At 39.5% G+C, this 26,760-nt stretch overlaps 4 protein-coding genes across 5 annotated transcripts in view; 3 read left to right on the forward strand and 1 right to left on the reverse strand.

The window, feature by feature from the left end:
* cbfa2t3 (CBFA2/RUNX1 partner transcriptional co-repressor 3) overlaps nt 1–6,933 on the forward strand; it is a 17,644-nt gene extending 10,711 nt beyond the window's left edge. The window contains exons 2-4 of the mRNA XM_055154325.1: nt 7–60; nt 1,851–2,041; nt 2,443–6,933. Coding sequence (XP_055010300.1) covers nt 7–60; nt 1,851–2,041; nt 2,443–2,826 — 629 coding nt within the window. The 3' untranslated portion in view covers nt 2,827–6,933. The remainder of the gene's footprint in view (nt 1–6; nt 61–1,850; nt 2,042–2,442) is intronic.
* Nucleotides 6,934–7,580: 647 nt separating this feature from the next.
* On the forward strand, nt 7,581–9,895 carry pabpn1l (PABPN1 like, cytoplasmic). The gene is made up of 6 exons (XM_020938862.2): nt 7,581–7,805; nt 8,354–8,492; nt 8,867–8,934; nt 9,004–9,110; nt 9,201–9,288; nt 9,373–9,895. The coding sequence occupies exons 1-6, from the start codon at nt 7,734–7,736 to the stop codon at nt 9,700–9,702; spliced, it is 804 nt and encodes a 267-aa protein (XP_020794521.2). The 5' UTR covers nt 7,581–7,733; the 3' UTR covers nt 9,703–9,895.
* Nucleotides 9,890–11,215, reverse strand: trappc2l (trafficking protein particle complex subunit 2L). Its single transcript, XM_020938864.2, has 5 exons — nt 10,989–11,215; nt 10,595–10,767; nt 10,248–10,335; nt 10,104–10,183; nt 9,890–10,040 (listed from the first exon to the last, which is right to left on the reverse strand). Exons 1-5 carry the CDS (start codon nt 11,019–11,021, stop codon nt 9,995–9,997), a joined length of 420 nt encoding a protein of 139 aa, XP_020794523.1. The 5' UTR covers nt 11,022–11,215; the 3' UTR covers nt 9,890–9,994.
* A 45-nt stretch (nt 11,216–11,260) lies between these two features.
* Nucleotides 11,261–24,970, forward strand: galns (galactosamine (N-acetyl)-6-sulfatase). 2 transcript variants are annotated; one of them, XR_008632267.1, is made up of 14 exons: nt 11,261–11,418; nt 11,576–11,699; nt 11,839–11,913; nt 11,985–12,087; nt 12,277–12,420; nt 12,927–12,993; nt 13,182–13,309; nt 13,664–13,800; nt 13,877–13,980; nt 16,502–16,644; nt 16,719–16,821; nt 19,697–19,835; nt 24,146–24,263; nt 24,602–24,633. XR_008632267.1 is itself a non-coding variant. In XM_055154277.1 (14 exons), the coding sequence occupies exons 1-14, from the start codon at nt 11,308–11,310 to the stop codon at nt 24,686–24,688; spliced, it is 1,566 nt and encodes a 521-aa protein (XP_055010252.1). In that variant the 5' UTR covers nt 11,261–11,307; the 3' UTR covers nt 24,689–24,970. The 2 variants fall into 2 exon arrangements, 1 of the variants encoding a protein (XP_055010252.1); XM_055154277.1 differs by having other exon boundaries at nt 19,697–19,818; nt 24,602–24,970.
* Nucleotides 24,971–26,760: the final 1,790 nt, after the last annotated feature.

The following is a 26,760-nucleotide window of genomic DNA, read 5'->3' on the forward strand; positions in this document are numbered from 1 at the left end:
CTACTACTACCACAAGCATCCCGCTCTCCCCAGCACTAAAGCACCTCCAAAACAAGCAGGGTGAGTAACAGATCTCACTCAAGCTGTTTCACATCCAGAAAGTGTTTATGCGTATTTAGAAAGACATATTGTATTATGATGTTAATATTGTGTAACAGTTATTTTGCACACCTTATACATTGTACCTACCTCGTGAAGTTTGTTCATTATTACAACCGATAATATAGGCTAATATAATGTAATCATATTCACATGATCATATTGTACTTAATGAGCTAGGTGAACTGTGCAAAGTGAAACAAGTGTAAAAGCATGGTGTATTTGAAATTGGTATCACAATATTGTAATCAAACCAGGATTTAATAAATAAGGTTGCATCAGAATTGATAATTAAGTAATACAATCAATATGTAATGTTCAATTATATAGTGTGTGAACCCACAAATGTGTCACCTTGACTTGTGAAAACACCTTTTGCCTCTAATTAAACAAACCACAAATCCACTGGTTTGGATCAGGTCAGATGATACCACATTTTCCTCTCAGAAAGTGTGAAAAAGTCAGCAGAAGTAACACTCTCAGAGGCTTGCCAAATCCCAGTGGAATTAAACGTTAATATTGCTGCTCCTGTGTTTTCCATTAAGTGCTAATTGCCCCAGCATCTGCTATGCCGTCTCCTTGATAAGAATTAATTAAATTTGCGAACTAATCTTAGTGGTGTATGCATTAGGCCAGATAATTGAGAAGCACAGGATAATGCAGATAGTGTTTGGAAAGTGGTGAGTTTGCAATGGGGGAAAAAGAAAAACAGAAATTAGAGGACTGATAGGTAAAGCTGAGATTAATGCAATTAATTAATTTATTTATTTTTATTTATTTATTTTTTTTTGAGGGAGTGAGTGATTTTATTATCCTGGACAGCTGAGATGGTTTTGTAGCAATGGTTACATTTGAAGTAGTAAACACTCAGTAAATACAATGGGTGATTGTTTTAAGGAGAGGTCACTAATGTGACGTGTATAACAATATTTATTTACCATTCCAACTAGTCTATAAAGAATTGTTACATCAAAAATATATAACTTATACCACAACAACCTTTGTGTACAAACTTGTGGTATATTGTGCAGATGAAAAAGCATATGCACTTATTCATCATTAAGGTTTAATATTACTGCCCTGGTTACCTGTAACTAATATCATTCTAGCATTCATTTGTGTAACTGATTAACTGTGTATATTTAGAAACCTATTTCTCAGCAGTAAGCGTCCTTGTATAAAATCATGTAGTGTACATTCGTTGTTCACTGTGAGGCCAATAATGAAAGACGGCAAAATATAATCACTCTTGCCTCATACTGGGAAGGGACGGCGGGATGTTTCTATTTTAAACTACCATCTGGAGTCTACACACCTGCCTGTTGTAAACCACCATCCTCACTCAAGTTATTTGCACTTTTGTAAGAAAAACAAAGGGTCTGATAAATATCATATCATATATCAAAAAATTAAAGAATAAATAGTATGACCCTTTTATTGAAGAAAATGTTTTAATTTCCAAACTGTAATAGCAAGAATACAGCCATACGAGAGGGGAATCCCAAAGAGCGAGGCACAAAGCCAAACCACTGACAATATTTGAGAGACATCTGCTTGTGACAGATGAAATTATTATGACCAAACATGTGGGAATTAATCATGGAGTCATATTTTTTGGCAGCAAGGTTTCAATTTTGTATGATGTGCATCTGCTCACTAAGATATAACATAATGGCAGTTCAGGAGGCTAAGAAGCTGAGATTAGACTGGGATTGGTCAGTTGAATTCAAATATTTTCTCCCTTTTTTCAGAGGAAGCGGTGAATGAGGTGAAACGTCAGGCCATGTCGGAGCTGCAGAAGGCTGTGTCTGATGCTGAGAGGAAAGCCCACGAGATGATTTCTGCTGAGCGCTCTAAAATGGAGAGGGCCCTGGCTGAGGCAAAGAGACAGGCCTCTGAGGATGCACTAACAGTCATCAACCAGCAGGAGGACTCCAGTGAGGTGAGCACAAAGTCTATGCATGCCTAAAATAATCCCAAAAACACATTCTCTCCTATGTGTCCAAATTAAAGTCCCTGTGAAGTCCTGACAATGTGTTATCATTAGGCACAGCTGGCTCAGTATGGGCAGCTCTGTATTGTCATATTATTAAAGCAATCCAGCCCTGATAAATATGGCAGACAGACGCAGATGGCTGGACCACACTGCCAGACTGAGACTATTACAGAGCAGTTGACCACCACCTGCTGGCAGCACAAGTCAGTGGTCTTGGACCCAGGCTTAATAACAAATCCTTACAGACCAAGCCACACAGAATCTGTTCCTATGCTCAGAGATTCCTAATGTTTTGTGCAGGAGAGTAAGGCTTTATGAATAACTCTTTCTTTCTCCTGTTTCATCAGAGCTGCTGGAACTGTGGGAGGAAAGCCAGTGAGACGTGCAGTGGCTGTAACACGGCGCGCTACTGTGGCTCTTTCTGCCAACACAAAGACTGGGAGAAGCACCACCATGTGTGCGGCCAGGGCCTGCAGGGTCTGCCCGGGGGTAGCAGTGTCCCTCTGGGCACGCCCTCCTCCAGCTCCTCCACCTCCTCCAGCGCACCCCCCACTCACTCAGAGAGCACCCCACCCGGCCCCCTGTCCCTGACAGCTCAGAGCAGTATGACCGCAGGGGCAGGCAGTGGCAGTGCCAGTGTCTCTGCCAGCCCAAAGGAGAGCAGTTCCAGCAGTGCCTCTCGCTCCACGACCCCAGCCACGCCTGCGCTCCTGGACGCCACCTCTCGCTGACCTCTGACCTTTGAACTCTCCTGTTTACTGATGAGACAGTGCCCACACTCCACTAAACCAAACTGAGGAATCTCCATCGCACTACGCTCCCGCTCTTTCAGTGGTCCTTGTTTCCCCTCGAGAGTATTTACACTTTGTCCAAATGCGTCCCTCTGAATTTCAGAAACATATCAGTTATGTTTAGCCAAAATATGAGTAAAACTTGAAGAATCGCCCTTAATAATGATGAATGATGTCCATATAAGGACATAAGAAAAGGGCTGTTGAACTGCAGCAGTTATATGGAAAGAATAAAGCACTTGGGTAGGATTTCCCTTTAATTGAGAGAATATTAAGTGAATGACACCCAGCCTTGAGACGTGCACTACTAAATTTACTTTAATAGCAACAAACAGAAGATATAATTTTTTTTTCTGTCTTTTAAAACAGAGGGAAACCTGTGATGTGATTCATTCCTCAGACAAACAACTTAGTATTTATTTAGTTTTTTCTGGCTTTAAGGGAAATGAGAAGTCCAAATATTCTACTTAAAGAATAATGATGATGAAGATATGAAACAAATAAATTTTAAACTGCTAACTACCTTGCTAGCGAGCCAAGAAATCTACACCGGACTCACCTCTCTGCACCATTGTGAACCCAAATGAATTCAAAGATGACAAATAATAAACCTGATCCAAACTTTTGTATTACACTGCCAAAGTGAGTAAGTAAGCGATAAAGGAGAAGCACTCATAACCAAACGCTAAAGCAACACCACCTCCTCAGCAGGAAAAGCCACTCTTGAGAAGACTAAGCTGTAGTCAATCAATGATGGCCCAGACTGTGAACAAGGACTATGCTGTGAACTACAAGAGAGACTTCATGGATTAGAAGAAACCCTGCCACATTGTGATTTAGGTAAATGGTAACTAAGAGTTGACAAAACCAGGAGAAAAGGAAGACAGCCTCAAAGGATCTATGGAGCTGCCAAAAACCTCAACTTAGTTTGCATAATAACTTACAAATTGTTTGTAAGTTGTTTTTTAAAAGCTCCAACGCAACACGGAATAGCTGTTACCTTTACCAACCTTTTCCAAAGCATGAGACAAATAGAGCATATCGAAGTGACTGGCGGTGTAGACTTGGTTCTCCTCTTTCTACCTCCCCTCCGCCCCAAATCTTCCTTTGACGCTCTTCCCTAAAGACTACAAACATGGACGCCCAAATCTCCCTGAATCCTGCTTTGGACTTTGCCTCACATTGCAGTGGGAAACACACAGGACTATTACTTGCTTGTAGATATTGTTCCTCTTTTCAACTTTTCGATAATGTCTCTTGTCGCTGATGTCCACATGTGCTGCCCAATTGTGTATATTCTGAGAAATGGACTTTGTTTTTGTTCAACTACTTTTTTGTTTCATTTCATTCTTGTCAGTTTGAAAATGAGCAGTGAAGTCAAGAGTTTGGACGCTCTTTGAAGGGAAAAACTGTCCCAGGTTGTACTTATTGTTTGATTTGTTGTATCTATATTAATGATGAAATGAAAGCCCACTTGTAGAATATTTTGTACTGCTCGCATTGTAAGACAGTGAGAGGACAGAGGTGCAATATGAAGAGAATTCAGCTACTGAATGGAACCTCAACAACTGCCCATAGGGTGTCATATAATATAGATACATATAAATATATTTAAAACATCAGTAACTTAATTAATGTGAATGTACATAGTATTTAATGAGGTCCAAAAATGTGTTTGCCAAATAACAGAAACCTTTAAGGATTAAAGTCAAGAATATGATTTTGTTCACAGTACATTTGTTTCTTTGATTTTGTTTTTTCATTTCTCAATCTCATTAAAACTGAAAAAGATGACCCAATGTGGAAGAGATAGTTTGGAACAGAGGAAGTTGCTCCAAGGATGAAAACAGAGCAAGAATAGATGCTGTCAGTCTTTCCTCATTATAAGAAAATTCAAATTGTACTTAGTACTTATATGATTTAGCACCACATTCTAAACAAAAGTGAATATGAAAATATTGACATCTCTGACATTCTGTCTTTTTTTTACATTTAATGACTGATTTTGATATGACATGCAAAACGGCCCTCTCAGACACCCCTCTGCATGTCTTGTTCTATCCAGTAAGATGCAAGGAAACTTTGCATTTTACATAATTTGAAGTAATATACCAGTGTTAAGCTAAAGCTAATTTGACACCCAATCATATGTAATGCTTACTTACTTTAAGTTTCTTTGACATACAGTTTAGGCTAACAACTTTCTCAGATTTATGGTCACCCATTTAAAGTCCATTCTATAGCAAAATGTGGACCAAAACATGAAAAAAGGAAATATTTTGGCATTGCAGACCATAGGAAAAGTACACTTGTTAAATACAAGCTTAGATTTGTGCCATTTGCTTCTTGCCGTTAACTGATCTCTCTTCATGACCCGTTCACACACCAGCTACCTCCAGTGACCATACAGCTAACCACCAGGAAACATTGGCCTGGGTTTTTGTAAAGCACGGCTGAAATGCAGACATGGATTCACACAAAATAAAAATAGCGAAAGGAGTTGTCACTTTGCCAGTCACTTTGCAAGTTCACAACATATTAACACAAGTCTACCCTACCATTACACTACCAGTCCAGACAAACATGTAGTACTGTGCAAAGATTTTTGGGAAGCCGAGTGCTTTAAAAATCCATTTGACTTCATTTTGATTTATATTTAGATCACTGTTAAAATCACAAAACATGTTTTGTACATTGATCCATATTTACTTAATTGTTCAAAGTTCCCAAGGCTATTGCACAATACTGTACACATCATATCTTTACTGTATAAATCATGTCTTCAAAAAATGTAACATGCCATTCATATTAAAAACCAATAGCGCGCAAACCAAAGTTATGCTGCCATTGCTACGTATGCTTTGATGTGCTGTGTGTGTTGCCAGATCTGTAAAAATGAAGTTCAATCTCTCTTCTTTGCCAGTTAACCAAAGCATCTGAAATACACACAACAAACGAATGAACAGCAGTGAATAGGCTACATCTTTCACATGTGGAGATCTTACTTAAGCAATCAAAGCTTTTGTTTCCTACACAGTGAATAGTGCTTAGCTAAAACAATAGGAGCGTCTTCTTTACAAAGCCTGATTACAGTTACAATGCCTTTGCAGAGAGATAACAAATGCATGGTAGATTTGTGATTGTATTTTTAAATGGCAATATATTGTTTTGTTTTTTATTTCCCTTTTATTTCATATCACCCAAACAAACTACTTGAAACCTTCAAAGCTTTAATCAAACATTGATGACAACATTGTACAATACATTACATTCACATCAATTGGTGACAAGTTCTTTTCGGTAAATTGTGTGTTCTTCCATGTCTGCACATAAGCCATCCCAGAAAACAAACCAAACCCATCATATCCAACAATGACCAAAATACAACCAAAAGCATTTGTGCTACTTTTATGTTGCGTTTTGAGCTCAGAAACAGGTTTACTTCAACATACATTTTATTATTCATAAAATGTCGTAATGCTTTATTTTTGCTATAAAAATGTTGTAAATGGCAAACACAGGAGGGCTCTGTCAATGTTGGATTCTGAAAATGTGAAAAATTGGGTGAAAATGAATTAAACATAATACAATACAGTAAAGACGTAATTTTAACATGTTACTATGTATCCTGCCCCAGAAATTATGAGTCTTTTGGTCAAACTGACACTGAAGATAATTTCAAATTTTTTCTTCAAAAGCCATTGGTCTGGATGGTCCTGTTTCTTTACATTGAAAGGTATTGTTTCTATATAGAGAAGCATACTGTATTGTGCAATAATATGGAAAACACATTCTGTAGGAAAGGTTGGCTTTTTGATTTTTCTCATTTAGTTTTCATTTTCCTCCTCAAAAAGGTCATGTTGCTGTTTTTAGATGAAGTAAACTGTGCCAGATGAATTAAATTCTGATTTATATTTATTTCTTGCATGCTTTCCTCCCTGTTGCTATAGGCTACTGCTCTATACTGCTCTTTAACTGTTCGCTCTGTTGGATGTGTGAAGCTGTAAAACATTCTAATTCAGGTTATTGTCTGTGTTGAACAATGTAACTGTGTAATTAAAACATGAAATCAAACATTTGTTGTGGATCTCATTCACTGTGTTCTCAAAGTGATAGCATTAAATAATAATGTAAAATATAATAATTCAACAAAACTTATATTTTTTACATGTTCCGCAGTTGGGCATTAAACACATCTGTCACATTTATAAAAGTATTCCTGGGTATTCTTGTTGCAAAAGAAGACTGTCCATTTTTAAGTGGACTCTAATTCAAGTCCTCAGATTTGACCTGTAACAAGATCTCATGGTGTCACATGTTTGTTACCATGGATATAATTTCAGTGCCATACTGTGGAACATTCCAGGTACAGCTATAACATCAACATCATTAACATGACAAGCAGGTGCACACCCTTCACTCAAAAAGTTACAAAATGTACCTTGCAGTACTCATTTTCACAAATAAACAATCAGATACACCTACAGTCTTTTAATTAAAACAATGACGACATGTGACTGTATTTATTCTTATTTTTTTTCTAATACCAGTTAATGTTTGGTCAGTTCAGCTATCAGCATCTGAACATCACATTGAGAAGAACTGTCTACTTTCCTGGCAAACTTATGAATGGGCGTGGCGGTGGGAGCCTTGTGGAAGCACGTGCCTTGCGCCAATCATCAGCATTCACCCGTGTGCGTCATGCGTCCCAATCACACAGGTGATTTCTATTAGCGTGACTCTCCGCTGGCAGGTGGAGCAGGAGTCCGCAAAGTCTCTTCTGTGGGGGCTGCTCTGTGGCAAACTACTGCAGTTAGCTTTGCAGATGTGCAGGTTGAGCAGTGAACATGGCGGAGAACCACATGGATCAAGACTACATGGGGGGCGATTCTTTCGGAGAGCATTACGCAGAGGACCCTGTAAGTAATTTTCTCTTTGGGTCTCTATGTGAAGTAGCATCATTGATTATTTTGAGGTGCACAAACAACGTCGTGTTGCTCTGTGTTGCTAATGCTAAAATTTCATAGATCTTACTTTTTGGGGATACAGCCAGGATAACGCAGGAGTCATGAATCTGCAGGACACGCCAATCATCTTGCTGCGTAATGTCGCATTTCCTGTAAAAATGTGGGGCAGTGTGCCGTTTCATTCTACTGTGGATATGCTTTAGCATAAACATGTAGGCTGACATGAGCAGATTACATCAATTGGAGGCAGACATTGTCTTTTAAATATTGTGATATATGCCCACTCACAATTAAATGTACACTTGACAAAGGCAGCCTTTAACAGCAGAATATTGATTAAAAGTTATTAGAATCTGAAATTGCAGCAGTGTTTGAAAAGCCTAATGTTGGATAGGTCTGTAGGCTGTAGTCTATAAGTAAGTTAATGTGGAGATCTTTAGTATAATTTGACAGCTAACCACTTCTTAAATCTTTGTGCTTTAAAAATGTTATGTTTATAGGAGCTGGCAGCTATCAAGGCCAGGGTACATGAGCTGGAGATGGAGGAAGAATCAGAGCGCCTCAGAGAGGAAGAGGAGCAGTGTGATGCTGTAGATATGCAGCTCCTGACCAGTAGCCCTCGGCTTGGTGAGCCCAAAGGTCTGTGCTACTCTTGTCTCTCCTGTTTCGCACAATACTTCTCATATATTTAGGATGTCTAGAGCATATTTTTAGCCAGGTGCGCAGAGCTTTGCAGCCTCCAGGCAGGTGAGGCATCGCATCCTTCCATCTGGTGAACACCTGGGATGCTTGTGTGGCCGCAGCAGCATTCACATGTGCCTCATCACTGCCCAATGAGACGAGAACCAGAAGGGTCCTCCTTTCCGCCTCCAGCTACTTTCTGCTTCTGTGGTTCCCTCTTGTCTTCTTCTCTGTCTTTTATTCAGTTTAGGGCTCTGGGATGTGCCTGGGCCAAGTGATGAAATCAAATGACATCTTACTGCAATATTGTTAATATTTTATTTGTTCCTCAGGGCCATTTTACAACATGACACCCGAGGAGAGAATAGATGCTGACAACAGATCGGTCTACGTAGGAAATGTAATATTTGTAGTTCACTGCTATATTTAAATTAAAACCATAATCTTTGACCAGCAATTCAAATTCCAGGTGGACTATGGTGCTACAGCAGATGAGTTAGAAATCCATTTCAATGGCTGTGGTCCAGTGAACAGAGTGACCATCCTTTGTGACAGGTTTTCTGGTCATCCAAAAGGGTATGGATCTACGAACAAAATGTTTTCACTCCATAAGGGTGGACTGCTAGTTTTAAATATATATATATTTTTTGTCCTTTTTCTGTATAGCTTTGCTTACATAGAGTTTTCTGATCGAGATTCTGTGGAGAGTGCCATTGGACTGCATGAGACTTTGTTTAGGGGTCGAGTTCTCAAGGTAATATGCAACCTAATAACCAATAAGTACTTGGTATTGTATTTTAATATGCTGCTCTACATGAAACCCTTTATGGACTTGTAGGTATTACCCAAAAGGACAAACATGCCAGGCATCAGCACCACTGATCGCGGTGCCCACCGTGGAGGTCAACCCAGAGGCAGGGCCAGAGGTTTTCGCCCTCCCAGGTACCCCAGCAGCTCTCGGGGCAGATTCAGATACCAGACACCCAGACCGCAACATCAGAACCCACACCCTTACTACGGAGGCCCTCCTGTGGGCAAGAGGCAGTGGGGACATATGGATTATCATGAACAGGTGCCAAAACGCTATCCTTGTCTTCTCCTCATCACTCCACCATCAGAAGAATTGGGCGCTGGATCAAGTGGACACCACTATCCACACCAACGTTAAAATTTAAGAGGCCTGGGCTGAATGATGGACTTAAATAGGCTGACAAAGTTTTGCCTACAAGTTTAAAAGGAAAAAAAACAAATCTCCTCAAAGGAGTGTGCATATTAACATTATTGCATGGACAATTTGCATCAATGTCTTTTTAAATTGTTAAAGTATACTTGTAAACAAATAAATATTCCAGTGGTTTTTACAGGCCTGCAATGATTTATTTACAAATTCATAATTTACAAGTACAACACAGTAATCAATGGGAAGGCTTTATGTACAGTGATGATAGTGATAGCAAAAGTTAAGCTGTTTGGACCATCATCCCAGAAACGATACCATCAAATGCCCTGGAGAGAAAAAAAAATATTATTGAAATGTTAACAAAATAAGTAAATAAAAATCAGTCTTACTTGGACTGAATTGGGTCTCCGGGATTGTGAAAAGGGTTGCACATGACATCAGTGAAAGAATTGTGCAACTTTCTAAACATCTGAAAAGTAAATGCATTTATAGTATTGAACATTTTCAGTATTCAAGGAAGAAAATCCACTTACACTCCTAATTTCATTGTCTCGTAGTGATGTATTTGATGAATCCACAACTATGACAAATTTTACTTTGGAGTTGGTCACATAACCATATCTAATTAAATGGTCAAGGAAACTGTTATTCAAGTTTAGCAACAGTCTCACAACAAAGTACAACAAAATTACAAATGCATCACGTATATTACACTAGATTCTTTCTGATCGATCCTTTTTGAAGTGTTATAATGGATTTATTTTTATCGTCTGACCGAAGCCTTTCCATAAAACTATGGCCCTTAGGTGGCACACGCACGACACTTGTTAAATTCCTGTTTGAGCAGAAATATAAAGCGTTATTCAAAGACAAAGGATACACTTTGTAGTCCTCAGTTGGGTAGAGCAGACCTAGGTACAGTTCTCGCTGGTCGCCGATGGATTTGCCCACCGCTGAGATCTTCTCCTCCACCACATCCAGAGACGTGTGGACTGTGTAGTGGAATTTAAGCTCATTTTGAGTGGGAACACTTCGGATATAAAGTGGGTAGTTCTGTAAAATAAAAAGACAAATCATATTGCTGTACACAGAATCCATAAATGGTAAATAACACCGGATGCTAACATTGCTAGCTCAATTTCACTAGACTGCGATGGTTGCCTCGTCACCTGACAAACAGCCTGCATTAGACGCCAAGAGCATTGGGGAAATGTACTGGCAATCAAATGTATGCCGTGGGGTTAGTCTTTCAAATGAAATGAAGAGAAAAATACCTCTTTTGCGATCACCGCTATGCACACCGCCATGTTTATTTCCTGCTTGCGTTCCGGTGATGATCACGTGACAACTCCGTATGCAATTCAAGCTGTAGCGTAAAAAAGCACCACACACAAATTTACTTTACATTTTCATACAGCGCAATAAGGGAATCTAGTTGCATAAAACAAATAAATTGGAAGTCTCAAAGCGTGTGTTGGCAAAACTTCAGGATTTCAAATCGATGCGCATGTCTCCTCTAGTCACGTGACACGTAAACCAAATATAAAAAAGAAAACTTCCTCAAGTAGGCACTCACATGATTCAACTTCAGCAATGAGGGAGAAGTCTGTTTTTACTACTTTGAGTCTCCTCCATGTAATATGTTTTTGCCTGATAGCTTCAGCTGCCAGCTCTCCAAACATCATCATTATGCTTATGGATGACGTAAGTTGGTTGTGATTCTTTATAAGTTTGTGTAACACTCTGATGAAGGTAGACAAAATATAGAAAAGTTAAATTTGGGTTTTTCAAATTGTATCGAAGACACATTTAATATAGTATTGTTGTATTGTATTGTCTTGCTGTTACTACTTGTTTTTAGATGGGATGGGGTGATTTGGGGATTTTGGGTCAGCCATCCAAAGAGACCCCAAATTTGGATGCCATGGCAGCTCAGGGCATGTTGCTCCCAAACTTCTACACTGCAAATCCTCTGTGTTCCCCTTGTAAGTCTTCATCTGTGTTGGTATTTACATGTGTAAACCAGCAGATCTGGTTTACTTAATGAAAGGAACAAGCCAAGCAATTACTGATTACATTTTACTTACACTCTTTATTTGGTACACATATTTTGTTTTCTCATAGCTAGAGCTGCTCTTCTTACTGGGAGGTTACCTGTCAGGAATGGTTTCTACACTACCAATGCACATGCTCGAAATGGTACGCTCAATAAATTATTTAAAATTTGCAAAATATATATCATACAGTTAAAGAGTTGTGCATTTTTACAGCATACACCCCGCAAGAAATAGTTGGTGGAATCTCTAATGATGAGATTTTGTTACCAGTGGTGCTGAAGAAGAAAGGCTATGTCAGCAAAATTGTTGGCAAATGGTATCGTATGCATTAATAATATTCGGTCCATGTTACTTATTATGTTCGATGCACAACTACAATACCCACCCAGTAGTATTGTATGTTTTCATGTGTGTGTTCTTTACTTCTGAGTCTTGTTTCTATTACATATTAATGATTCTAATTGTATACATAATTAAAAGATGTTTTCTTTTTCATGTATTATAGGCATCTTGGGCACAGACCGCAATACCTTCCCCTGAAGCATGGATTTGATGAATGGTTTGGTGCTCCAAACTGCCACTTTGGTCCTTACAACAACAAAAAACGTCCTAATGTTCCTGTATACAACAACAGTGAGATGGTTGGAAGGTAATGTTCAAACTGCCAGTTATAATAATAAACCTATAACAATGTCTTCTCTCTCTTCAAATTGACTTATGAAGGACTTTGAGTGCCAAGTATTTTTCCTTATGTACTAGTTTTGTTTATTTCGCTACTTAACTTTCTCCGACAAAGCTAATTGACTATTGAGGGTCATCATAATTTGCAAGCAATTAAACAAAGAAAAAAAAATCTAGAGTACATAATGTACTGCCATATTTTCTTGATGATGATTTTAGACTCATTTACCTTTTCTTAAAAATGGTGGTGCGGGTGTTGAGCATTTATCCTCTGACCAGAAAATAAAATCATACATTATGTGATTGTCACTGCTATTGTGATTTTGCCCTCTCCACTCTCAGTACTGTGGTTAGCCAGGACAAGACGACATCTGTGTTCACCACTACAAACCCCTAATGGAAAAGAGAATACCTGAATATAAACTAAATAAAAATGGCATTTCTGTAGTGGGACTGTGTGAATTTCTGTTGCAGGTACTATGAAGAGTTTAAGATCCTTCTAGATACTGCAGAATCCAATCTTACACAGATCTATTTGAAGGTGAGACTTGCGATATATTGCGTTTCTCTCACTGTTTTAAAATGCCTCCGTTTTAGGGCTGCACAATTTTTCTCGGCCAAAAATTAAATTGCAAATTCAGTTGACACAATAATGAAATTTAAAAAGCTGCAATTATTTAGATATTAGCCACCACTCTGTTTACCACTCTAACAAAGTGTACTTTACAGGAGGGGTTAGACTTCATTTTCCGTCAGACTCAAGCCCAAAAGCCATTCTTCCTGTACTGGGCTCCTGATGCCACTCATGCTCCAGTATACGCCTCCAAGCTCTTCAGGGGAAAGAGCCAACGTGGAAGGTGCTGCCATTTTACTCATAGAACAACTGACAATACTAGAAAATTCCACAGCATTGCATTAAACATATCTATTTCTAAGGAGACAATCAGGTGACACCATCAAGTAAATTTAAGATCAGATCTGGACAGATGCTTTCCCCCTCAGAAGAAAGCTTTTTATCTTCATGTCCACAATTAAAAATACACCTATAAATGTATAAATGCATAGAAAGATTTGATTAATGCCATACTGTGGAACATTCTAGGCAAAGCAATAACATCAGACCCTTGCCAGAAATTATATATAGTGCTTTAAATAAATGAATGCACCAACTTCCATGGTACTACCACAGGTGATCTGTTTTCATGATGCAGATATGGTGATGCTGTGATGGAGCTGGATTACAGTGTGGGTCAGATTTTGTCATTGCTCAAGTCTCTGGGCATAGACAACAATACTTTTGTATTCTTCACCTCAGATAATGGTGCTGCTCTGATATCAGGGCCTGAAGGTATTTTGAACAAAGCTTGTCTAATAATTGCAACAACCTTTGCCTGGAACGATTATGTGACTATTTTAATTCACAGGTGGCAGCAATGGGCCTTTTCTCTGTGGGAAGGAGACAACTTTTGAAGGGGGGATGAGGGAACCAGCCATTGCATGGTGGCCTGGACATATAAAAGAAGGCTTGGTAAATTTTCAATATAAACTTAATTCAACAGGTGCAAATTTCACATCATACTTGTTGAGGGGATCATGAGTCATCAGATGATTATTTTTTCTAATGTCAACAGGGTTTCAGAGTTCGTGAAAGCAGAAGTAAATTTCACTCACACTGTATTTAAGGTTGCAGTTTACACATTTCATGCATTATTTACGTCTTTACACGGCATTTTGGATACTTAAGAATGGCAAACTTGCTCCAGGAGATTGAGCTCCGTGAACACAAAAGATGAACTGTTTGATTGTAGCAGCAAAGTGTGTGGGCGCCTTTTACTGTTTCCTAAAATACAGTATTTTTGGCAAGAGCTGCTGCCCCAACACTTTCCCCCCTTCCCAATTTAACCCCCCACCCACACAGTGATCCTCTAAGCCTGTGCATTCTGCAAATGACTTTTAATTGTATTAGGGGCAGCTGTGACACGGGGCTGTGACGCGGGGGGATTTGGTGCGGAGCGTGCGGAGGCTGCAGTCTGCGCAGTAAGCCTTGCCCCTGGCTCATCTCACAGGGGTGTGCTGCGGCCTGATAGCACTGCAGAGGAGCCAGGGAGAGGGGGATTGGGAGCGTCTTAAGCGGCTAATCTGTTTGTGTGTTTGCTGAGGTTGGATTGAGCTGTAATGAGGACTTCAGTATCTGAATATGCCAGGCGCGCAGGATAAAGGAACGAGAGGAGGAGGGGGGCAAGGAAGGAAGCAGCTAAGAAGTAATGGAGGTGGTTGGTGCAGGAAAGAGAAGGAGCAGAGCTGAAGAAGCTGGCATTGCCTAGCTGCCAGGAGTGATTTTACGTTTGCCATGCTCCGCCACATTTTAATTGACCGCTGTTTTTACATTTGCATGTGCAAGTGTGCAGAACATGTCTGTGTCCTTTGTTTTATCCCACATGCCAATGTAGATGCTTGATTAGTGGTGTACGTAAACACTAAACAGAGGCTCCATTTTGAAGTGAATGCAAACATATGTACATAGTGATGCACAACATTGCCCGTGTGTCACGTGAGTGAATGCAGTATGGAGATCTACAGATCCTCCTTGAGGCTCTGAAAGGTTGTGATGACAAAGCTGCTTTGTTGGACCTATACTGTAGCACGGATTTATCACTTTGTGCTGCATGGGCAAAGGACAGAGCCAGAGTGGGGCTATTTTATTTCACATACTTTTGGAATCTCTGTTGATCTGCGGTCTATAGTCTATAAGCTGCTGGAACAAGTGTGATAGGGTACAAAAGCAACACAAGCCATTGTTTAAAGGGATTTGTTACAGTTTTAATATCCAACTTGGACGCACAAACATGCACTAGATTCTCAAAAGTAATGCAGCTGTTTTGGTTTGACAATTTAAGGTTTAGTTTACAAAACCTGAGCACTCAGAACAGCTAGAAAGTGTACTGGAATGATGATGCCCGGTGTGTAGATGCATTCCCCCAGTGCCTGAAGAGGCCAAGGCTCTGTTCACCAAGCAGGGGGTGTGGGCGGGTCCTGGCCCTGCACTATTGTACTGTATCCCATCTTCTATTGTTGTGTTTTATCAGACTGGGGACACATGAGCAAAGCAGAGATAATAGGGATTGAAGCACTGGTTTTGTGATAACCAGCAGGAGTCACAGCACTGAAAGAGAGATGACAGTGAAAGTGATGGAACAATAGGAACAAAATACATGTTTTGTGTCCAAAAAGACAAATATCTCATATATAAAATAGAACATGTGAATATGCTGCTCCATAAAATGAATTATTACCATTCAGAATGTTAAAGAAATCTCAAATTAGTGTTGCTGCCAGGATTTTGATTCTTCTGTCCTTTTTGTCCTGTCTTTAGTTTAGTGCTGCAGTGTTTGCATATATCTGTGTGAGGGGGACTTTTAAAAGTGAAAAATGGAGAGGAGCTAAATGTGTTTGTGTGTGAGAATGAGTGTCTGGATGTGCAGATAGATCAGGGAATGCATTGCAGAGTCTTTTCTGCAGCGAGTTCAGTGGCAACAGAAGAAAAGGGAATTCATTTCAGTGCTTAGAGTTAGTGTGTGTGAGTGGAGCGGTGTGTGTGCCGGCCTGCGATAGCAGCAGCGGCACACGGCGCTGCAGCTGCACAGCCCTGATAGTGCTATCTGATTGTGAGCGTGCCGTCTTCCTCTAAGGCTCGCTCAGGAGAGAATGGAACGGAAGATCAAGGATGACAGCAAAAAAATGGCATTTTATCTGAAAATAGTTCAAAGTTTATAAATAAAATAAAGCTTTTCAGTGGGACTGGGAAAGGGAGATAAAACAGCAGCTCACTCCAGCTCCAGCGCTGCCCGGGCCGTGTCCTCTCAATGCTTTTACCATTTCCTCATCCAGCAAACTAATTTAAAGACACATTTAAATAAACTGGGAGTCAACTGGTGACTAAAGGCACACATATCACATTAAAACTATGAAGTGAAATGTTAATCATGCTTGTGTGAAAAACACTGACTTGTGCAAACTTTTACTACATGTACATATGTTTTGAATTGTAGGTGAACTATCAGCTCTCTAATGTAATGGATCTCTACACTACAAGTTTGGCTATAGCCGGCATTACTGTCCCTGATGATCGAGTACTGGACGGACTAGACCTGACACCTGTCCTGCTGAACAACTCTGACTCTCTCAAAAACAGGTAAGAGCATCATGAAACTAAATATATTATTAACATAATAACAGGTTTTATAATGTTATTTACCTATTTTCAAGGCCTGTCTTTTATTACCGTGGGAATGAGCTGATGGCTGTGCGCATGGGTCAGTACAAGGCGCACTATTGGACCTGGAGTAACTCCTGGGAGCAGTTTAAAACCGTAAGATGCCTGCAGACTCTGTCCTGACTGTTTTATTCGCTCACCCTTTTGTCTCTCCTAATCTCCCTCCACCACAAACACTTTCTCTGCTGGAGTTATCTCTAAAATGCCTCATCAGTTGACTGCTGTGTACATCAGAGCATAATGAATATTAATGAAGAGCCCCCACATCAGCAAACTTACATCATTCATCAACTAGTTGACGTGTTTGTTAACTCCAGTGGGTTTTTTTCTTCCTGTCTGTTTATGTGGCTCGCTCCCTGCTGTAGTCATTCTTTTTGGTATCACGGAGCTTAAAAGACGGAGGCAGCAGTGTCTCTGTACTAATTACTTGAGCGGGGCTGATTAGACATATCAGAGGAACAGTCAGATCTGACTCTGAGGCAGGACACGAAGGCGCGTCTTCACTTCTCTGTCCATAAAAACATGTCCCACTCTCCTCTTCTTTGATCCAGTTTGTTTTATGCCCCATCGGTCGCTTAAATTGCTCTCTCCTTCAGGGCTGCTGAATCAATAGTGGCCTCCTTTATCAACTCATGTGAACTGAAGTGGAACTTCACAAATAATGGTGTCTGATTGCTTGTGAGTTGCCTATTGATTGGTGTGTGTACATGAAAGAGGGAGAATAGGAAAAACATGCACATGCATGTTGTGCCCTCCATACAGATGCCCGTGACTCTGTGTTGAATAGGGCAACTCAGCTTGCTTGTTTTCAGTTATTTACTTTACCAAAAAAAAATGAATTTGAAATGCTGTTCAATTACATTTGATTCCTTAGTTATGTCCATTAACCCATTTTGGTAGAGGTATGATTGCTTCCATTGACCATTTTCATTCTAAAAGTATTTTTTTATTTAATTTGCTAACCGAGATCGGAGAAAATAAACAGGGGAAAAAACAAAATTGCTGGTTAATAGCTGCTGAAAGTGTTGCTCTGTCCGAGCTGTATTCTTGCTGCTCAGCCATGAGGAAAATGAGAAATTTCAAAGGGTTTAAAAGGCTCTCATCAGGTTCTCCTGAGGCAGAACAGTGATGTTAATGCTCAGAAAATAGACTGTCTCCAGTCTTTAGTCTCTGGATTATATAAAATCAGTTATGCTGCTCCATAAGATATGTGACTGCATAAAGATATTTTAGCCTTGTTGAAGTTCCTCATTGTGGTGAATAAACACTGACTAATGGTTGTATCTTGACACCTGTTTGTGTGGTATATGCAGTGGTTTTGTTTTATAGTTTGTGCTGTTGTTCAATAATAACTGACTATAGCCAGAGTGCTGAACTTTTTATTCTTACATTCTGGAGTCAGTCGTATTACTATTCTGTTAAATATGTGCTGTACAACATACAAATAAACAATATGTGATTATAATGAATTTGCTGGATAAAATGTGTGCAAAAGTTACAGGAGAAAAGTTTGATTTCGTTCTCACGCTTCAGAGCAGCTGCAGAATATTACCTTTTCCAAAAAATCCATCTGGCCACCCCTGGGTGTCTCTGCACCTTATCTCATAATAGCGAGCGCTCTGTTCCAGTTTGAAAGCGGCCTAGTTGTATCCATAGCATTAATGTCAAGGAAGATAGGGAGTTCTTCTTTTCAGTCCCGCTACAAGAGACAGTCTGAGAGATACACGCAGCAGGCCTTTTTCTCGCCGCTCCTCTGGGATTGGAGTTTTTTTTTCTGCATTTCTAAGATGCTGCCTTCACAACATAGGACAAGTCCAGATCAGACGAGGTTGAGCGGGGCGGGGGGTATCTATCTTCTCACACACTCACTCCCTTCTATATGTATTTTGAGGTGCTCTGTTTAGTGATCACAGAGGGGTGCAGCAACAGTGGCTTACAGATGAATGCATTCTCAATATTGCTTCATCAGAAAGTGTGTGTGTATATGTGTGTGTATGTGTATGTGTGTTTTTGAAGGCAGCAGCACATCTCCAGGGGGTTGTGGAGGAGGGAGAGTGACTCAATCAGGCTGTGATCACTGCCAGACTCTGGGGCAGGGCTCACAGAACTGGCTGAAGGACCATTTACATATACAGTAGACCTGCTTTATGAACTGGAGACACTAACTAACTACAGTGATTCAGGAATATGATGATGACACTCATTTCTAGTTGTTGTACATTAGTCGGCAGCAATGTTTCTTTTATTAATTACAATTATTTTGCAGTCTGTGTATTGCAAGGTATCAAATGGCACCACAACATCCTCTAGGCCAGTAATATTTAATGCAGGTGGGTGAGAGCAGCTAAAATTAATATTGTTCAGATGCAGATTTTTGTTGAAATACAGTGAGTTTTTTTTAATCTAGTTTAAATGATCAGGTTCACCATTTGTGAATTTATAATTTGGGAAATTTCATGGTCCAGTGGTATCAATAGAGAAAAGTGTCTCTTGCTCTGCATCTGGGAGTATTACATTCTTACATTCAAAAGCATATATGCTATAGTAATACAGCTGAATAATACTATTTTTGAACAGATAATGTTATTCAAGCATAAATAAATAGTACCTCTAGGGTTTTATAAGTGAATTATTTAATAAACAATAACTGTTAAAACTATATTAAATGTCTATCACTGAGCATTGAAACATAACATTGCTTAACATTGCTAACCTACCATGTGTATTGTGAAATCAATATCAAGAAGCAATGCTATGAGTATTTATAAAAAAAATAAAAATAATAATAATAATATGCTGACAAATTTTTTTAGACAAGACATTTTAAGAAGAGTTACAAGTGGAACATTTGTGTAACTCACATCAATGTTAATTCAAATACACTAACTACATATGCACAATTGAGAAATCTTTAAAACCATGATGTATTTTTATGACCATAATGCTTACTTTTTCTTTTTTGGTTTTGCAGGGAATCAACTTCTGCCCCGGCCAAGAGGTGCCTGGTGTGACCACTCATGATCAAATGAACCACACTTTACAACCACTCATCTTCCACCTGGGACGGGATCCTGGAGAGAAGTACCCAATCAGGTCCACCAAAACTATAAGTACTACTTCCTACTATTACTACTTCTGCAGCAACATAAGTACTAAGGTATTTTTGTCTGTTGCTAACACGCTGTATATATGGTGTATGATCCATGGTGATTTAGTGGTATAGAGAGGTAGAGTGCATTGATTTGTTCAGCTGCTGTTCGCCTGATTAGACTCTGGTCTTTGTGATTGCAAACAGCTCAGTGAAGATCACAATCTGCCTTTCGACCCTCTGCAGGTCACACATGCAGGAGAAATGGTGCAGCTCTAAATTGAGAATGAATGCTGTTTAATGGGGTTTTGTGTGTCTCTGCTTGTAGCTCAGGGAGAGTTAAGAAACACTAAGGACACTAACAATACCTGAAAAAGACATTTCTGTCCAAATAACAAGATTACAATTTGTTTTGTTCATATTGTCACTATTTTTGAAAATGATATTTACATATATGCATATGTAATTTAGCTTTTTTTTTAACTTAATATACTTTCTATTGAGTTATAGGCCAACATAAGTGACATAAAAGCCACTACCTTGTATTACCATTGCCATCACTGGTGCCATAAAGAACTACTATGGCTGTTGATGAAGTTGGCAGCCACACTTTTCTTACACAGCCGGGCCTGAAGAGGTAGCTTACTAACATAAGTGTGTGTAGTAGTCAAAGCATAATGCAACATAAAGCAAATTTGAGTATACCAAAAAGTGCAGTTTTAAGAAACATTTTAACCTTTGTTTTCTCTCTTTGCTATCTAATTCACCAAAGTTCTCTCTTTGACATCTTTTAGTGAGATTAGATGACAAAACATTTAATTTGGCCTACCTTTTAGCCTCGCAATTTAAAAATAAAAGAGGCTAGATTCAATTAGTATGCAGCCCTGTGATTCTCGGTATAAGAGAATACAAACTTATATCATCCCATAAAATTTGTATTCGTATAGTTGTATTTCATGTGCACAGAGAAGGGTCAGAGGAGTTGTCTACAAGGTCAGACTCCATGCCTTTCTACATGACACTATCAATGCAATCTGCAGTTTTAATTATTTTACTCCTAAATCTGGCCTTTAGTTTCACTGCTTCCTACTTGGTCTGTCCTTCTTGTATCCACGGGGACCTCGCTTCTGTGTGTGTGCGTGCGTGTGTGTGTAACATTTTGTCCATGTGCTCTTCAGTCCCCCAGCTGGACCGACTGCCCAGATATCATTAATCACTGTCTACACCTAAAGAGCCACTTAAGATGATGTAGGGGCTGTCTGCACACATACCTTCAGTACTGTCGCACGGCACTGTACACAGGGGCAAAGTCCTGAATCTAAAGATGAGATTAAAATTGGGAAAGCTGGTGCATCAGTGAGTCTCATGTTTATTCTCAGTCTAGTATGGCAGAAACTAACACATGTTTCAGTAGTCATCTTGTTTATTTCTATTCTATTCTAAATTTTAGACTTTTTAAATAAACTTTTTTTAATAGGAGGTGTAAATGTTAAGAAAAAGTAATATAAAATATAAAAGTAATGTAATGTTAATAAAAATCCCACAACTGCTTATTCTTTTTGCGAGTTTGATATTATAATGCTGCTGTCTTTGTTAAGCAATTTCATGTTTATTACAATAGTTAATGCTTATTTCAGTAGTCAGTTAGTCAAGGCTGTCATACATTTTAGCTTACATTTTAAATCATTATTTAGGACCTTTACATTGTGGTTTGTCAATGCCTATTTTAAGTGAGTCCTGGCAAGAAGCAATCGGGAACATAATTTATACTCATACCCTTTTCGTATAAGACCAATGATATACAGTATGAAAAGAACAAGTGGAGGTTAGCGGCACATTTAGAGACAAATGATAATTGTCATTTCTGATATTTCAGAATGGTATCAAAATGAGTCTTTTGTAATTAGCAATTTAGCCTGTGTAGTGTATACGAACCTCAAGGCTGGAGAAATGGAATGGGTTCTGTCAGGAAAGAAATCTAGTATCTGTTTTTTTGTTTTAAACAATCAATATGAGTATCAGTACAAGTAGGTGAGGGGATTTGCTGAGGTCTGTATGTACATGGTTCTTGTATGTACATGGACAAGCCATATGTTGATCTATGTCTGTAGTTTTGGTGGTCCATGCCTTTCTGGTCTTATCTCAGATCCAATCTGGTCATGCTCCTTTCCCTGCCTTCTCCTTGTGCATCTCTGACCTGTATAGCCATAAGGTTAACTCATCCTCCACTCTTAGCAGCGGCTTTCCTCCGACTCCCTGTCCCAAGAGCCCCCCTTGGTCAACCCCAGCACAGACCAGGCCCTCTCTCTGCAGGCGGCGCGGGCTCAGACTGGCCTCATCTGCTGCCTGCCACCAAGCTCTTGTATCGCCAATCAATAGTCCTCAGTGAAGTGCTCAATTTCCAGTGGGGAGGAGAAGGCGCAGAGGGGAGGGGCTGGGCAGGACAGATGTATTTGATTGTCTCCTCAATTCCCCCACCTTCTGCTGTGTGTGTGTGTGTGTGTTTGTGTACGCGTGTGTGTGGGTGCAATCCTGTTATGAATCAGTAATCAGAGTGGTGACACACCTGAGCAATGCCCCATCCCCCTTGGGTGCCATACATTATAAATCAAAAGACTTCATTTGCATACATGCTGCTTATTATTCCAGATTTTGCCTCTACACCACTAAGCTAAGGGTTATAATCATGATAATGAGCTGTGCTGACTGTGGGCTTTTCATTATGTGTTTGCGAAGGGGGCATAAACAAATGGTATTATTATTTTTTGATTTAGAGGTACGCACTGTAAGATTTTCAATGCATAGACAAAACAATAGAAACTTTTTGACCAGCACAAGTTTCTGGGTGCAGGGCCGTGCTTGGCTTGCAGACACGTTTGCGGGAATTGAATGCTTAATGCTCTCTGATAAATCTTCCTTACATTTACTTGTAATAAGATGCTTTATCAGTTATCATTAAATGAATCACAGCTATCGGGAAAGGAACAGATAGTAAGAAATGAAATATCCCCCGTGCTGATTGGGATCATGGGAAGCAGAATTTGCGATTTTAGATAGCTGAGGCAATTTAATCTGAATCCATGTTTTTTCACTGAAAGAGGGAAGATTTATCCTTATCTTCTTTGGGTCAAAACTCAAACATTAGCATCTGTATGATGAGCATGGCACAGAGAATGAGACTAATTGCAGCCAAAGCAGTACCAGTCGAATAATTGTGGGGTAAAGTAAAGAGTGAGTATCGGGGATAGGAGCAGGTGCTAGCTGATGGAGGAAGTGTGCTGCCCGGTGGGAGCTCCGAGAGGGAGGGGAGGTGTGAGCTGGACAGAGCCTGGGGTTATTACTCTAATTGACACTTCACCTCAGGCACATGCACATGGTCCCCGGGGGCCAATCAGAGGGCTGGCTCGGAGCGCAGGGAGGAAGCCGCTCTGGCACAGGTGCTGCTGGAGAGTGTATCAGGGGTGTAATTGCACTGCTCATATTTGTCTATACGTGTGTCACCACCAGCGCAGCGCCCAATCCCCAACACACACACACAGCCCATTAACCTACAGGTCCTACTGAGAGCGGCGTTCCTTTGAAAGCCTTCAGGGCCCCATGTTTTACACTCTGAATATAATAATGCACAGAGGTGCTCAGGCTCGCGATGTCCAACAGCAGTAATTGAGAGACAGGGGATGGGAAAGGGGTCACACGGGTCACCCACTGAGTGGGTTTTCCCAGAAGCTATGAGCAGATGACCCATGTATATGTATGCACTGTGCCTGTTTTCTTTACACATGCTTCACAGTGTATATATAACTAGCATAAATTTGATATTTTTGGAGGTGGAGATTTTATAGTATATATGTAATAAGAGTTTTAAACAATTAATTTTGTAGTTAGAAATGTAAGTGCAATTTGAACTAGAATTTCTTGCTTTATTTTATTAGTTTGGATTGACTAATGTTTTTAATATGAATAATAAGTCTGAGTTTGAATGCACTGGAGTGACTCATCAAAACACAATAGGCCATTAATTTTCCAAGCTTCTTCAGCTGCCCTATGAGGCCTATGGAAACATCTGACAGTCTACACCAGCAGTCTTCCCAACTACCACCAGCCCCTCACTGATCAAATTCACAGGAAGAGTGTGGCAAAAGTCTTGTCCACTGACACTACATTATAAACTGCTAGTGATGGATTCAAACCACCAACCTTAAGCCACCTTCTCGTTATGAGATGGCTCCTTAACAATCTGGCCACTGTCACCCCATGACAAATATAATTAATGCACTGAAGAAGTGTATGTTTTTAGATGACGATGTTCTTATCATTACTCTATGTCTGTAGTGTGCTGACCAAAGAGTACCTGGACGTCATGAAGACACTCACACCAGTTGTGCAGCAGCATAAAAAATACTTGATCCCTGGAGTTCCTCAGCTCAACATGTGTGATCTGGCCGTAATGGTGAGTTAAATTAATTTAATGATAACCACAAGAAAGTACAGTTCACTCTTTTAACATCTGTAGCGGTACAAAATCAGTAGTAACACAATAACTAAAAGCGAACATTAAGCTCACGCGGTAGGTTCTCAATTTATTCATGTAGCAGCAGTGCCCTCTTGTGGCCTACATTGGAAGCACAACTGGGCTGTGACTGGCCATTTAGGGGAGACTAAATTAATTATGGACAGATAATTGTTACAGTTATAGTGGCACAATGATGTTAAAACAAATGTAGTGTAATATTGCACTGGAGCAAATACTCAAAAAATGTTTTGATATTTTGATATTTATGTTGATAGAACTGGGCTCCTGAAGGGTGTGAGAAACTGGGGAAGTGTTTGAAGCCTCCTGAGTCCAAGCCATGGAAGTGTTTTTGGCCGCATTAAACTAATCCACTGGGACTAAAGCATAACTTGCACAGAAAGTCTTTTCTACAATGTCATTTGATAATGTCAGCCCTGGATGAGAGAATATAATATAATGTATAATACAGCTAAATCTGTTTCTTTTTCATGCTTTGAGTAGTACTGGTTCTTTTATTATTATTATTAGTTGTTTGTTTGTTTTGTTGTTGTTTTTTGGTTGTCTTTGTTTACATGATCTGATGGAAAAGTAAAGTTCTTTTTCCAAGTGAATTTTAAATAAAGGCATTCATGAGGGTACATTTATTACTGTAGCAATGATAATTATTATATGGAAATTCTACTGAAATACAGTTCTGCTTAGCCTTAGTCCACTTCATTCTTTCTTTAGTAATTTCCTCAGCAAACAGGACATTGCTCACAGTTTCCTGATTCAAATAAAGTATTAGTTCTGCAGCATCGTGTCAGACAGGCAAAGTGAAACGCCACAGATGGAAGTAAACTTTACTTTTCTGAATCCTCTTGGATCTTGAAACTTGCGGAACTGGTAAGCAACGCACAAGTAAACCTTCACGCCATTTCCAGAGAACTGGATTTCGAATTCAAGGTTTGAGTTTAGTGCTGCCCTCTGCTGGACACTTTTTGCGCTGTAATTGTAAAACAGAAGAGCGTTATTTTTTTATTTTCTTTTACAGACAATCTTGTGTTTGCTGTGTTTGTGAATTTTTCTGTAGTCATAGCTCCAAAATACACCACAGCCACAGCCCTAGAATTCGCCTTTCTGATAGTTCTGATTTCACTATATTCACTCAAATTAAACCAGAAAATTTAAAAACTAGGTCTAGTTACATTTTATTATAAGACCAATGTTAACATTATTAATTGCAGTTTCACAATTTAACCCTCCAAAATTCTCCGCTGAGCTGTTACAAAATCCATTGTACTACATAATTTTTCAATTTTTGGATTGACCTCTGGCCTGCAAGCCTCATACAAACCACTTTTAATATATAGTATAAAGTATATAGTATGTAATAAATATATATATAGAATAGTATACATAGAATATTCTGGCCAAAACAAACAGTCAAATCAAACCTATTGTTCTGTTAATATGACCTTCATATGCCTAAGTATATCACAGAAATTTGTTTTGAAATCATTTATTTATTTTTAAATTCAGAACAAAATTACATCTTTAGTGTTCCAGTCAAAAATGACCAGAATAATCATACTAGTAAGAAAAAGGGTACAAGGCCACAATTATATAACAAAATATATTATTAAAATATTATAATCTCATGTTGTGATGAACCCATTTAACAACTAAAATTATTTTAGACTTCTGATGGAAGTTCATCTGCAACATACGACTTTTACAGAACACTATAGGCAGGGAACTTTTTAGTCTGTTTTATTTTGGTATTTATACAACAGATCAGTGTGTGGATGCAAAACAACTTTCTCCAGCTAAACTCTGACAAGACTGAAGTCATAGTGTTTGGTCCACAGAAACAAAGGGACAGTGTCAGCAGTCACCTCTAGTCTCTCTCTCTAAAACCTTCAAATCAGGCAAGAAGTCTAGGGGTAATAATGGACTCAGACTTGAACTTTAACAGCCACATCAAGTCAATAACATCTGCAGCCTTTTACCATCTAAAAAACATAGCAAAAATCAAAGGTTTACTGTCTAAATCAGACTTGGAGAAACTTATCCATGCGTTTGTCTCCAGTAGATTAGACTACTGTAATGGTCTGCTCACTGGTCTCTCCAAACGAGCTGTGAGACGCTGCAGAACATCCAGAACGCTGCAGCTCGGGTCCTTACTCGAACTAGGAAGTACGAGCACATAAGTCCTGTGCTCAGGTCTCTGCACTGGCTCCTGTGCCTCAGAGAATAGACTTTAAAGCAGCTCTGCTTGTGTACAAGTCTCTCCATGGCCGAGCACCAAAGTACATCTGTGACATGTTAGTGTCATATGAACCATCTCGCACTCTGAGGACCTCAGGGACCGGCCTCCTGCTGGTGCCCAGAGTCAGAACTAAACAAGGGGAGTCAGCGTTTCAGGTTCATGCAGCTAAAACCTGGAACAGTC

This window comes from Boleophthalmus pectinirostris, unplaced genomic scaffold, assembly GCF_026225935.1.
Source record: "Boleophthalmus pectinirostris isolate CB_2022bp ecotype Guang Dong unplaced genomic scaffold, ASM2622593v1 HiC_scaffold_19, whole genome shotgun sequence".
Lineage (NCBI taxonomy): Eukaryota > Metazoa > Chordata > Actinopteri > Gobiiformes > Gobiidae > Boleophthalmus > Boleophthalmus pectinirostris.

Coding starts and splice junctions, on each gene's coding strand:
- galns (XM_055154277.1), top strand. CDS start 11,308: ATGAGGGAGAAGTCTGTTTTTACTACTTTGAGTCTCCTCCATGTAATA. Junction 11,419..11,575: donor TCATTATGCTTATGGATGAC/GTAAGTTGGTTG, acceptor ACTTGTTTTTAG/ATGGGATGGGGTGATTTGGG. Junction 16,645..16,718: donor TCTGACTCTCTCAAAAACAG/GTAAGAGCATCA, acceptor CCTATTTTCAAG/GCCTGTCTTTTATTACCGTG.
- trappc2l (XM_020938864.2), bottom strand. CDS start 11,021: ATGGCGGTGTGCATAGCGGTGATCGCAAAAGAG. Junction 10,768..10,988: donor TAGCGGTGATCGCAAAAGAG/GTATTTTTCTCT, acceptor TTTATTTTACAG/AACTACCCACTTTATATCCG. Junction 10,184..10,247: donor GAGACAATGAAATTAGGAGT/GTAAGTGGATTT, acceptor TTTACTTTTCAG/ATGTTTAGAAAGTTGCACAA.
- pabpn1l (XM_020938862.2), top strand. CDS start 7,734: ATGGCGGAGAACCACATGGATCAAGACTACATGGGGGGCGATTCTTTC. Junction 8,493..8,866: donor TCGGCTTGGTGAGCCCAAAG/GTCTGTGCTACT, acceptor TTTGTTCCTCAG/GGCCATTTTACAACATGACA. Junction 8,935..9,003: donor GATCGGTCTACGTAGGAAAT/GTAATATTTGTA, acceptor TTCAAATTCCAG/GTGGACTATGGTGCTACAGC.